Source organism: Adiantum capillus-veneris, chromosome 19 (genome assembly GCF_014529385.1).
Source record: "Adiantum capillus-veneris isolate H3 chromosome 19, ASM1452938v2, whole genome shotgun sequence".
Taxonomy (NCBI): domain Eukaryota; kingdom Viridiplantae; phylum Streptophyta; class Polypodiopsida; order Polypodiales; family Pteridaceae; genus Adiantum; species Adiantum capillus-veneris.
The window spans coordinates 57,600,351-57,613,126 of NC_140949.1; the positions used below are offsets into that span (position 1 = coordinate 57,600,351).

At 44.3% G+C, this 12,776-nt stretch overlaps 1 protein-coding gene across 3 annotated transcripts in view; it reads right to left on the reverse strand.

The window, feature by feature from the left end:
- The window catches only part of LOC147434071 (coiled-coil protein), a 167,844-nt gene that overhangs the window by 63,553 nt on the left and 91,515 nt on the right, over positions 1-12,776 (reverse strand). For all 3 annotated transcript variants that reach the window (XM_086490693.1, XM_086490691.1, XM_086490692.1), the window contains 4 exons: positions 11,523-12,040; positions 1,373-1,436; positions 1,036-1,138; positions 624-829 (listed from right to left, as the gene is read on the reverse strand). In XM_086490693.1, coding sequence (XP_086346819.1) covers positions 624-829; positions 1,036-1,138; positions 1,373-1,436; positions 11,523-12,040 — 891 coding nt within the window. The remainder of the gene's footprint in view (positions 1-623; positions 830-1,035; positions 1,139-1,372; positions 1,437-11,522; positions 12,041-12,776) is intronic.

The following is a 12,776-nucleotide window of genomic DNA, read 5'->3' on the forward strand; positions in this document are numbered from 1 at the left end:
CGCCCTTTAGCGAGTCTACAGGCCGGTTTCATGGTTTGATGAATGCTCCACTCCTGAGGGATAAGCTCTGTGGCAAGCTGGAGTGTAGGACGGCCCTCCTGGATCACTATCATCCTGCTAACTGAAGCCATCTCAAGACAGAGTGCAGGGCCCGTGAGTGTGGACCACGCGGCAACCCCCATGTGGCCTCGCTGGGTGTAAACCATATGGTTCCAAACAAGTGGCTGTCTAAAGCGCTCCTCAGTGCATGTGGGCAACAGCACGAATTACTTCTTGACAGCCATACACAAAACCCAAAGCATTTGTAGCTAAACCTCACCACATTGTAGTCATTCAGAATACAAGAAAAAACCATCTCTTCAAGCGTAACCTTTTTTGTGGTCATAGGCCCTAAAGGAAGGACACTGCAATTATATGACAGCTGAAAGGTAGGCATAGCCGCATTGCACTCAAGTAAGCATCCACTTCGATTAGACAGTGTGACTATATCAATTAATACCACCAAAAAACATATCAGTCCAGATAACTGTGCTTGATATACTAAAAAAGAGAGAAAAACTGAAACATTTACACAATAATCAACTTTTAACAACAGCACAAAACATCCACAATGCAGAAAATACCTTAAGGCCATACATATTGACCGCAGACAAATAGGTGACTGAAGCTCCTTGACTTGCAGTTATTTGAGCGAGGTCAAAATGATTTGATTGGCTGCCCACAGTCGTCTGGGGGGGTTGACTGTTACCAACCAAAGAGTTCTTAGAGCGCTGATCATCCAGCCCTTGCGAAATCCGAACCAAAGTAGCACGTAGTCGAGCCGTCAGCACTGCAAATCACAACAAATACAGTGTTGTGGACCCAACAAAGGTAAAGACACTCAGACATCGTGTCGCAGTATAAGCTTCTTCTATTTGTTTTCAAGCTCATACAGTGCTTAATCTCATACTTTGTTCAGATTAGCACCCCCATCAGCCTCCAGCACTCATAAATCTCTGAGCAGAATTGTTAAAAAAAGGAGCAACAAACACTCACAATGTTGTGCCTCAACCTGTCCTCTAGTACCGCTAAAAGCATCACGCTGCCCAAAAAGCTTGAAAATATAGTGGAAATATAGCTCAAACAATTGGCCAAAAGCCTGGCATCACAGTAAGAAAAGCCAATCAACACACAATACAGGTAAGTTATTCATAGGGTAATCAAAGTTCCACAACACGCAACATTGGTAAGTTATTCAGAGGGCAGCTAATAGCATAACACTTTGAAAATCCAAAATATTTTGAAATAGAAGACTTCCCACGTTTAATACTTCATGCATATACTTTAAACTGGCTAAATTTCCAACAGCAACATAGCAGGTTAAATGGCATACTCGAAAAACTTCGCTAGTAATTGGCTGCAAAATTTGCATGAGTCTTGCATATTTGTCCATGTATCTGGTCATTGAAGCGATGCGCATCAGTAAAATTGGCAAAAAAAAAAAAATCATTGAAATTTTCCATTACCTACACAAAAAAACAATTTTGACTTTAACAGTATGTCAGAATGCAGCTAAACTGGTGGTGTGGACTTAAAAGTTAATTAGACACGTCTTCTTTAAATGCAAAAAGAAACCCTTCCCAGATCATCTACCATCGGATTTTCATCACTGAACAAACAAGATTCTCAGGTGAACTTACAATTTTCAAGCTCCAAATCAGTCTTAAACAAGTCTTTCCTTTTTTTGTTGCTAAGAAAATACCACATTACAGTCAAACCACTCGCACAAGATCCCATTGGTCGAAGGAAAGAACGAGGGTTTGCAAATCATAACATGACAAGATAGGCCCAAGCCCAAATTCCAATGTAGTCTCCACTACTGTCGATGTATACAAACTCTCGCTGGCAGAGCACACAGCTCCAAATCAAGTGCTCACAAGGTACAATGGGCGTGTCGAGGCTCAAACTGTGCAAGGAGAGTGAAATCAATAACAACACACGAGCAGAAACAACAAATAACTGAGCTGAATTGAACTTGAATAGAGAGAGAAATGAAATGAAATGTTATATTAACGTCTTCAAGAGGCCAAAATGACCTATGAGACCAAAAAGTTACAATTGGTGAATCTGATACCATGTCTGAGTACGGAAATTACAAAGTTACAAAGAACTAACACTAAGACACTAAAACCCTTTTGGGGTTGTGGGTTCAGATGAAATCTCTCATCAGTCGTTGTCAAATCTGTATCTTCTGTTGCAGCCTTCGTCGGTAGTGGGAGACCCCCCCTAGGTCGTGGACGTCTGGATCTGCCAAGCTCAGTGGCTCGGTCAAGCAGTGTACCTCTAGTACGAGTAGGTTCTGAGATCTGCTGTAATGACTGCTCCGTTGGCTCTCCTCTGGCTAGTGTAAAGAAATCTGTGATTCGTCTCTAAGGCTGTCTTTTCCCTGATGTCCTCAGCAAGCTCTCCCTAAGTCTACGCAGCTCTAGCAGGAACAATCCGAGACACCTTTGATCCTTGTATCTCATGACTCTAGAAAAAGGTCCGAACCCTTCTCAGAATAGGCAGTGGAAGCGGCCGCGTATTTCATAGTATGTAGGCACAATCGTAGACAAACTCCAAGTCTCCGAGAAGCCTTCATACATGGCTCGATAAACATCATAGCCAGGAGATCTGCAAGCATATCTCTGGCATGGATGAAGTGCTCTACTACCAGACCATCATGATCATGTGTTCTCCTTGTCTTCATCCTATCAATGGCTTTCCTTATCCTCTCGGTAGTAAAGAAAGAACATGTCTCCGGGCATGTCTCTAGTGGGTCCGGCAGAGGTGGTTGCCCTGATGCTGTGTGGCATATTCCTCCCATGTCTCAGTGGAGGTGACCGCTGGTGGTGGTGAATGCTCATGGAATAGCCTCCATGCTTCGCCTGAGTCCCGACTTATAAATAGCTGATATAAATCCCGCTCTAGCTGAGATAGATGGGCCCTTCTCTTTCGTCGCACTAGGCAGCGAAAGATAATCCATGACTGTCTATGTGTGGTAATACCCATGAGCACTTCCCTCTGTAATTTGATCCTCGTCTCTCTGCACTTCTCATCATACCAACTGTTCTGGGGCATGCTCCCAAATCGTCTCCGTGTGAGCTGGCTGTGGGGAATGCCTCCGATGCTGCATCATGGAGCGTCTCTGTCAGTATCTGAGTGAGTTCATCTAGTGGCCGTCCCCGCTCCTGGGTGCATAGCTGCCTGTATATCTCATCCATATACACAGAATCCGTCTCCCTCATGAAGGTGTACCGAGTGTGTGTGGGGCCCTCTCCTAATGGAGCTCTGCTGAACTGAAAGGTCAGGGTGAAAGACACGATATCATGATCAACTGCTACTCCAACTGGCCTAGTGCCCACCATGAAATCCTGAAAGAATGGAATGAGACCGGGCTCGGCCATAACATAATCCACTGTGTTGGAACTTGGCACCATGTCAGTGTGGAAAGCAAGTAAAACCTCCAGCTGTCAGAAATCTTTGTAGGCCATTCATAATGGCCAATGTGTGTGTCGTTCCCATATCTATCAAGTATCTGCCATATTCAGTGTATTCCTCATCTTGTGATAGTCTGGATAGACCCATCTCTGTGACGTCCAGCTCCCTAAGCATCTCTTCGGAAGTATCATAAAATATTGTCTGGTGGTGGGCAGTCCTTGCATTGAAATCCCCTAGTATGATAATGTCACCATCCTTGGAGAACTCCCATAAGAGAGAGAGAGAGAGAGAGAGAGAGAGAGAGAGAGAAGAGGAGAGTCGACACGGAACGGCGGAGGTCTGCTCCCACATGCACTAGTCCCAAAGACTGGCGCTCCTTCCGGTATTTCTTTATTATTGCTTTACAAAGGTACAATTCCCCAAGGGTCCAGTTTTCTCTCAGACTCTACGTCCAGAGGCTCTCTGAAGAGTGGCCCTCTCGGCACTTATAAACATACAAGGGATCTCCAAAAGCAGAGCGCCAAAGGCTCCTCAAATCAAAAGCACTTGGTACCAAAAGCAATTGCTCCCAAAAGCTTCACGCAAATCAGCCCTGCAGCTAGCACGAAAGGCGGAAATCCATACAGCAGTGCCATGTGGTAGTCAGCGCAAAGCGCGGAAATCCCCGCCAACCCTCAGCCCTTACAATTTTAAACTTTAAGGTTTGGGCCCCTTGGCCAGTGCTCATAAGTTGGTCGGGTTAGAGTTCTTAAACTCTAACCCCTTTAGTCCTCTTGGCCCATCTTTTTAAGTTCAGCATGCCACATCACCCACTTGTTGCATACCCCCTCTTGACAGAATTGTAGTCGCCCTTGATTACGCCTGCAAAACAAGCAAAGGACAGAAACTTTCGTCTGTAGACATTGATGCACTAACATTAGTCACTAATCAATCACATTTCTATCTAGGATCTCAAATACAAATTATGATTATTGTAACACATTTAGTTATCACATTCATACCACATAGATCTTTTCACGGATGTCTCGATCTACTAAATCTAGTTACTATAAGATTCATATCCTTTCTTTTCACATTTCAAGCAAACCATGCCCTAACCATCCCCACAAGACACTACATTCACAGAGCACACAGTTCCCAAAATCACACACTGAGTTCACACTAAACACTTTGTTTCAATCATTCAATCTAGCCATCTCATCTAGTCCGGAACTCTTGATGCACCTAGATTCATGTGTAGTTAGTTATCTCATCCTTTCGGAACTCTTGATACACTCACAATAGTATCCAATCATCTCATCCAAATAGAAATCTTCATACACTAGAATCACATTCAATTAGCCATCACATTTAGAATTCGCAAATCTCTAACAGATATCTAGGTTCACTAGGTTCAAATCATTCATTAACAAAATACAGCAAACCTTTCCTCTTTCCAACACATACTCTAACAATACACACATGAAAGAGTAGCATGTTCAATCTAGGAAATTTCCAATTCAATGTACGGATGTTCATAAAGTCATTCCGCAAAATATTGTAGCTCGTCAGTATCCCTAGAATCTCAAAGAGAAATTAGTAACTTTATTCAATCTAGGCAATCTGTGACGAAGGAGTGGAGTGGCTCCCCTCTCGTGCAGTCCACACCACACTAGATTCAACCTCGTTATTCATCGGTAACTTTTGGAATAGACACTGCTAATAATCTAAGAGCCTCAAGGTACAGCTCAAAACTAAAGAGAATCTACAAGGTTCTGTTCCCCCATCCACATTGCATCAAGCACCAAAAAGTGTCCTTGACCAAATTACCTTTCTGTTCTTTTCTTGTGCCCTGTGACTTGAACAGTATTGCCTACAAAAAAAAATTGAATCCATTTAGAGACTTATGGGATATGCCAAGCAAGGTTTTGGTATGCATACCGGCTCATTGACCTATCCTACGGACAAGCGAGTGTCCACCTCAATGGGGCACAAGTCCTCCAAGGAAATGAAATAACCAAGGGAACCAACGCTGATAGTTCATCAGAGAATTCCGAAGAAGCAAGGGGATCAGCTGATAGCTCATTAGAGAGTGCAAGGGACTCCCTGATAGTTCATCAGAGAATTCCAAAGATTTGGTCTCTTTCGGAAAAACCACAACAAAAACACTCAATCTGGTCCTTCGAAGTGATCTTTTGAAACGAGGACACTAGTGGTAAAGTATCCCAAAACCTTTGGCAGTAGTCATCCAAAGTGTCTTCCTTTTTCATTCTCAGATGATGCCAAGTCGTGATGACATCTTCTTCATGTTCTTCCATTAACCATGAAGAAGTGAAAACTCTCTTGAATTTTACCTACTTCCTAGGTGCTTATCTGTGCAACAACAGAGTAGATCACCATGTCTATGCCTTTCCTTTCAAATAAGATGTCTTCCTTCGAACCTTGGAGCGTTCCGAGAAATGACCTCACGAAAAGGGGGCGTCAAACTGCTATATAAATTCAAGGGCTCCATGGGTGTCCAGATAAAGTTCTGACCTCTAATACCACTCCAAGTGAGAAATCAATAGCAACACATGAATAGAAACTACAAATAACTGAACCTGAACAGAGAGAGAGAGAGAGAAGAAGAAGAGAGTTGACACGGAGCGACGGAGTACTGTCCCTAGATGCACTCGCTGTCACAAACTGCTGACGTGTCAAGCCACTGAAGAACGGAGCCAACCTGCAGATCCTGGCAGAGGGGCCTAAACCCTAAGAAGTAGCACCGCAAGAAGAAGCAGCAACAGAAGAAGTTTTACCAACTTATAAGGTCTTGCCGAGAGGCCTATTTTTATAGAAGAGTTCCCATCAACTTATGGGACCCCGCCCGATGGGGCCCAAGTGACTAGAGATAAATAAAGCAAGACCAGCACGCACACGCGCACACGCACACACACACACACACACACACAGAAGATGCGCAACCAATTGATGACGTGGCAGAACTGTACCGAAGTCCCGGATTTCGCGCTCACAGTGCTGACGTGGCAAATGTACGGGTTCCCGTAAAACGTGCTGAGTGCTGATGTGGAAATTGCACGGATTTCCGCAAAACGCCTTGAAACAAATCTGGATCCTTCTCTTGCAAGTGATCTTAATTACCTTATACACTGTAACACATGAGCGGTGAAGACGGGAGCGCGCCTGATGTGCGAGGAAGTAAGGGTGGGAGTGGCTAATAGGTCTAGGTTGGAAGGCTAAGATACCTCAAATAAAAATTCCAATAACTCTGTCTGCTCTTTTGTAGGACCGGTATGCTTTCAAAAAAGCACACGCCTGATGCTCTGATACCACTGTCACAAGACGGGCACCACGTGCCAATAGAAAAGAACAGACTGAACAATTTAAGCACTTCAAATAACAACTGAACTGAAATAGAGAGAGACGACACACGACACGAAGTGGCGGAATTCCACCCCAGAGAGTATTGGCCCAAACCTTGGCGCCCCTTTCGGTATTTCTTTATATTGCATCACCACAGTACAAGCCGGTACTCCAGACTCTGCACCTTCTCCAGGAAGTATGCGAGAGAATGAGCCCAAACCTCATATAAAGGCCCTTGGCCTAAAAAGCAATTACAATGAAAAGCCTTCGAAACTTAAAAGCTTCTGGTCCAAAAAGCAATGCCAAAAGCTGCCAGCTTTTTGTAAATCACGCTGATGTCCGTACAGCAGGCCACGTGTCAGTCCACCACGTCAGAAAATTAGGGTTAGGATTAGGGTTAGGGTTTTTGATTTTAGGGTTAGGGTTTCGGAAAGAATTAGGGTTTCTGATTTTAGGGTTAAGGTTTCAACAGAATAAGAGTTTCGGGCAGAATTAGGGTTTTTGATTTTAGGGTTAGGGTTTCGGGCAGAATTAGGGTTTTTGATTTTAGGGCTAGGGTTTCAACAGAATTAGGGTTTCTGATTTTAGGGTTAGGGCTTCAGCAGAATTAGGGTTTCGACACGTCAACAGTTTGTTACAAAAACCGCTCAATCTATTCTTTAAACGAGATCATCTTAAATAAAGAGGCAGGTAGAAAAGAGCTCCAAAATCTCTCGCAATATGCGTCCAAAGAATCTCTCTTGGTCATCCGAAGATGATTCCAAGCAGTTCGTATATCTCGTTCGTACTCTCGAGTCAGCCAAACCCCAGATGCAGAGGAAGTCGACTGTTCTTTGTTGGAATCCATAAGTGTCGCAAGAAAAGGATCGGATTTCCCAGTAGGAGAGAAATCGGCCGCGCTCTGATACCATTGTAACACTCCAAGTCAAGATTCTACGTGGAGCCGATTTTACGGTCTTCACTGATCATCAAAGTTTACGGTACTTCTTGTTATAGAAGCAGCTTTCGGGAAAGCAGATGCTCACCAACATCTTGTCGCAGTTTCACCTTTAGATTGTCCATGTTTAGGGACAGAAGAATTTGGTGGCAGATGCTTTGTCTCGCAAGCGCTAGTCTTGGCTATTTCCGTGATTCATCATAGAAGCTTCGAGGACACGGTTGATTAGTACGCCACAAATCCGGATTTTTCGGATGTATTCACTCGAATACAGAATGGGGAGGTAGTAGCGGGATATTCCATACGGGATGGCTACTTGATGAAGAAAACGATGTTGCACCGTTGAGGGAAAAAGTTTTGACTGAGTGCCATTGTCCACCTTTTACGGGTCACGGCAGCATTGACACCACCTTGAAAGGTGTGGAGCGTTACTTCTTTTGGCCGAGACTCAAGAAGGATGTGGACGACTTTGTTCACAGTTGTTTAGTATGCCAGAAGGTCAAGTTTGATAGGCATAAGACACAGGGATTGTTACAGCCTTTACCCATTCCACCCGTCCCTAGGAAAGTATTGCAATGTGTCACGACTCACAAATGGGTGACGTGGCATGGCCCTAGACACACTCATACAGTGGGGCAGCAGACCGGACACCATGAATCTGGCCAGTAGTGACACGTGGCAATTGTGCAACAGGTTCGGATTTTCCGTCATAAAACCCGCTGCACTAGTGACGTGGCATCCATACGGCAGTCCTACTTTTTGCGCTGACCTGCTGACATGGCAAAGCGTACGGAATTACAGCTTTTACGCTGGCTGAGTTTTATTGGCACCTTTTGGCTCAGTTGCTTTATTCTAATGAGCTTTTAAAAGAGAATGTTTTTGGGGCTCTGCTTTTGGGCATCCCCTGTAGCTTATAAATAAGTGGGCAAGGCCCTCACTTCTCAGAGCATCTGGACACAGAGTCTAAGAGTGAGAACCCTCCCACTCTCTTGTACTTTGAACACAGATTAATACAAAAAGAAATACCGAAAGGGGCGCCAGTCTTTGGGGCCATATCTCTAGGCACGGAACTCCGCCAGGCCATGTCGAATCAAGTGTGAATTGTGAACTGTTTTGAAGTGAATCTTTGCTATGTTGCGGTAGAATTTTCCATAGCTGATGATTGGTCTTAGTCATTGGTACTTGAGCAAGGGTGGGCCATCTGGCAAGTACAAGCCATAGCAAGCCGGGTTTGATCCTCAGCAAGCCTGCACTTCTGCCTTGCACTCCAATGGCCGCCCTCCAACCACTCCAAAAACTCCTTCCAAGGACCTTGGGCACCACGATCCCCACTTCCAAAGCCTCTAGGCTGCTGGCATTTTAAAACGCTACCCCTTGCAAGCCTTTGGACCTTTGATCTGTAGTGATAGCTTCTCAAACTGCTGCCCCTTGGAGGCTGTTGGACCTTTCCCTTGCAGCGATAGCTTCTCAAAACGCTGCCAAATCTGCAGGCAATTGACTCCTATGCCGACCGTTTCAAAGCGCTTAGACAATGGCACCTACCAGGTCCTACACCACATGGATAGCGTATCAACACACCCTCAAGAAATGCAAGTATCTGACTACTTGGATGTCGCCGCTAATGCCTCTGCTGGGAGAATATGAAAACGCTGTTGTTCACTCCTGCCGGTGCCCAATGTCACAAGGAGAGCCTAAAGTGGCTGGGGGCAAAAACGCCACCAAAAATCTCTGCCTCTTGAAATGATACCAAAAACGCCAACGTTTTTGAAGACAATTCACTGGCGGCCTTCTTCTCCACGAGATTCTCTTCTTCATGCCGATTCTCTCCCATGATCAAGGAGCACAAGGCTCTGATACCATGTTAAAGTCAACGATGCGGAAGCGTAGAGCAATGAGGAGAATACAAGAGAGAGAGAGAGAGAGAGAGAGAGAGAGAGAGAGAGAGAGAGAGAGAGAGAGAGATTGTTGAACCAACCAACCTTGGCAATGAATTGACTATAATACAATGGGGGCTATCTGTGCTTATATAGGCACCTCAGTAAATTGCACTACCCAAACTTTGACAAATAAGTGAAATAAATACCTAAAAGCCAAAATAAATATTGGGATCACATTACTTGAGATGCCATAACTTTAACAATCCTCACTAGAAAATAGTATGGCATAACAAAATATTAATTGCGATGGAAAGAGGCACGAGAGGCTCAAGAGCTCTAGGCAAGCGCCAACCGTAACTTTTGGTGACAAATTGGAAGCTTTCATGTCTCCTAAAGGTATGGGGAATCTCTACATTCCCATTGCCTTGCCAAGATCATCCACAGTGAGGGCGTTGTCATTCAACTTTGGAAATGTAAGCATTAAAGTACACGTTTTTGAATGAGATGCTTCCTTAGTCATTCAACTATGGAAATGTTAGCATTAAAGCACATATTTTTGAACAAGATGCTTCCTTAACGAAGTCGACCTGCTCCAGATTTTGCACTCCCAGATGTGATAGTCGCAGGGAAGAGAAAAATCCTACAAGGAGGGCTTCGGCAATTGTAAGTGAAATATGACTACAGGTGTCTGCGTAACTGCACCTTTATTAGTCATTGTGTCTGCTCAAGAGCAGAGGCCATTGCTGTGTAGAAACTCTAAGGAGCCAAAAAAGTATTGGCATGGTAGAAGCTCTGGGGTGGAAAAGTACCTCGCATCCCTTGCATAGGAGGATTTGTCAACAAAGGCAGCATGTGAGTGGGATCACCATCTGTGTTTGATGTGGGATCCAGCCCATGTTCCTGGAGAACAACAGGAGTTGCACCAGATTAAAGCCTTGAACTCTTGTTGTGCCAAGAGCTCTTCAAGCTGCTCCAGAGATTCCTGTTGTGGAGACTTATCGTGCCAAAGAGAGACAGAGAGATCTTTCCTTGTAAAGAGCTCACTACTTCCCTGCGTAAAGAAACCAAGGGGTTGGATGCACTTTTCAACAAAACAGAAGCCAACCCGACTTCAAGAGGGTCTCTAAACAACCTCCTTGCTCCTTCAATCCTAGTGGTTGTAGCAACAAACTCATCCAGTGTAATGTCAGGTTTGAGGGACTCCCTTAGCCTCTATCGGAAGGCCTTGGGAAGAGCCTTCTCCACCCACTTCTTAACCATGAAATCCCCTGGCTGCTAGGGGAGTTTAGCCACGAAGGCCTTTGTTCTCATCATGAGCTCTGTAACAGTTTCTTCCGGTTGAAGCACTAGGATTGCCAACTCATCCAAAAACTTCTCTTGGAAGCCACAGGTGGAAAGATCTCACAAAAACTTCACCTTAATGTCGCCTAATCTGCAAAGTGATCCTTAGCAAACTAACTATACCATTTGTCTGCTAAGTTATCCAAGGTCGAAGAAAAAAGCACCAGGTAAGTATCTTCCTGGTTGAGACCACGACCCGTAGAGAGACCCAAGGCAGGAAGTTTATATTTACTTAAGTATCTATGCTTTTGGCTCAAGTTTTTCATGTGCCACACATATTATCTATCTCTATTGTGTTGATATTTTATGTCCAAAGAATAACCTCCTATGTCCCACCAGAACAAGGATGCCCCAAATCAAGTCTTAGACGTATTTATGCGACAAACTATGCACATCAGTGTTAGTGATAGCCTGAATACCACTCAAAAGAGGTAAAAGGGCCAACTTTGTCTGCTTCAAAACAAGAACCAAACCAGCAGAATAAGCATACATCTTTAACAAAGCAGCAATAGACAATATATGAATTAAAAACAAGCAAGACAAACATGAGAGTGTTTTGAGATTGCCTTAATATACCAACTGCAGATCCAGTCAATATTAGATTTTCATCATCCACAACGTTGGCTTGCCCATCTCGGGAGCTGCTTTGCTTGAAACTCTTGTAGACTCGACTCGGAAGTTGGCTGTCCTCATCAATAAAATCAGCTAACAGATCTTCACTTTCATCATCATCAACTTCCTCGCTGTTCTGGGCATGCTGCTCCATTGTCCCATTAGACAAGGTGCCATGCTCAACAGCACCTCCTTGATTTCCATTCAAAGCAAGTCCTTGGCTTTTCTTGTCAGCAAAAGGATTGCCCGTCTCCAACCACACAGCAAAACCAGCAAAGTCCTCTTTGCTTTTGGCCAATGCTTGTTCTGATGCTGCATGAGGCAGACGTGAATCAACTGCTCTTGACAAAGCAACAGGAGATGCAACAAGAACAGGTGCACCATCCCCAAGTAATCCAGCTAAGTTGACTGTCTTGATTGCAGCAGGTGAAAGCTGCTGCCATGTCTCTTTCTCCAACATCATTCGCAAAACCTGAAGACTCATAACAAATATAGATCAAATTAGTTCCGATAAGAGGACTGTTTTTGCAAAATAAGAATTACAACACATCTGCTCATGCTCCAATCATTTAGGTTTATGGTGCAGCATAGGCCAAGAATATTGTAAAGGGACTGCCCTTTCGCCGAAACGCACAAGTTAGGGCATTAGAACTAAAATCACACACTCCCCAAAGAATACTGTAAGAGCAACTCAAAAACGGTTATAAAACTTTCCTCTGAGACAACTCATCTTCTATTGTGCCTTCACAGCCTAAACTCCAGCCACCCAAAGCCAATTCATACCAGCATCACTTGTTGTATGCTGCAGCCTTCACAATCATCCACCCAACCCCCTTCTGTCTCTCTGCTCTTGCCCCCCCCCTCCCTTTTTCCTTTCTCACCCCCCACTTACCCCTATGCTCACCCACTTTGAACAGGCTTGGGCATCAAGCGAGAAATCAGTAGCAACACACGAACAAAAACTGCAACAAACTGAGAGAGAAAGAAAGAAAGCTTTATTAACGTCTACTAGAGGCCGAACTCGACCTATGAGACAAAATCGATGTACGACTGTCAATGCCCTCTGGGTGACCAAAAAAAGGACAAAATATAACATGAAATAAAATAAAATAGGACTGAACTAGTAGGATAGGAGTGATGAGTGGAGTGGGTTGGGAGATGGAGCACTAACACTAAGGGTATGTGAAATATATGCGTAGGGGTGTACA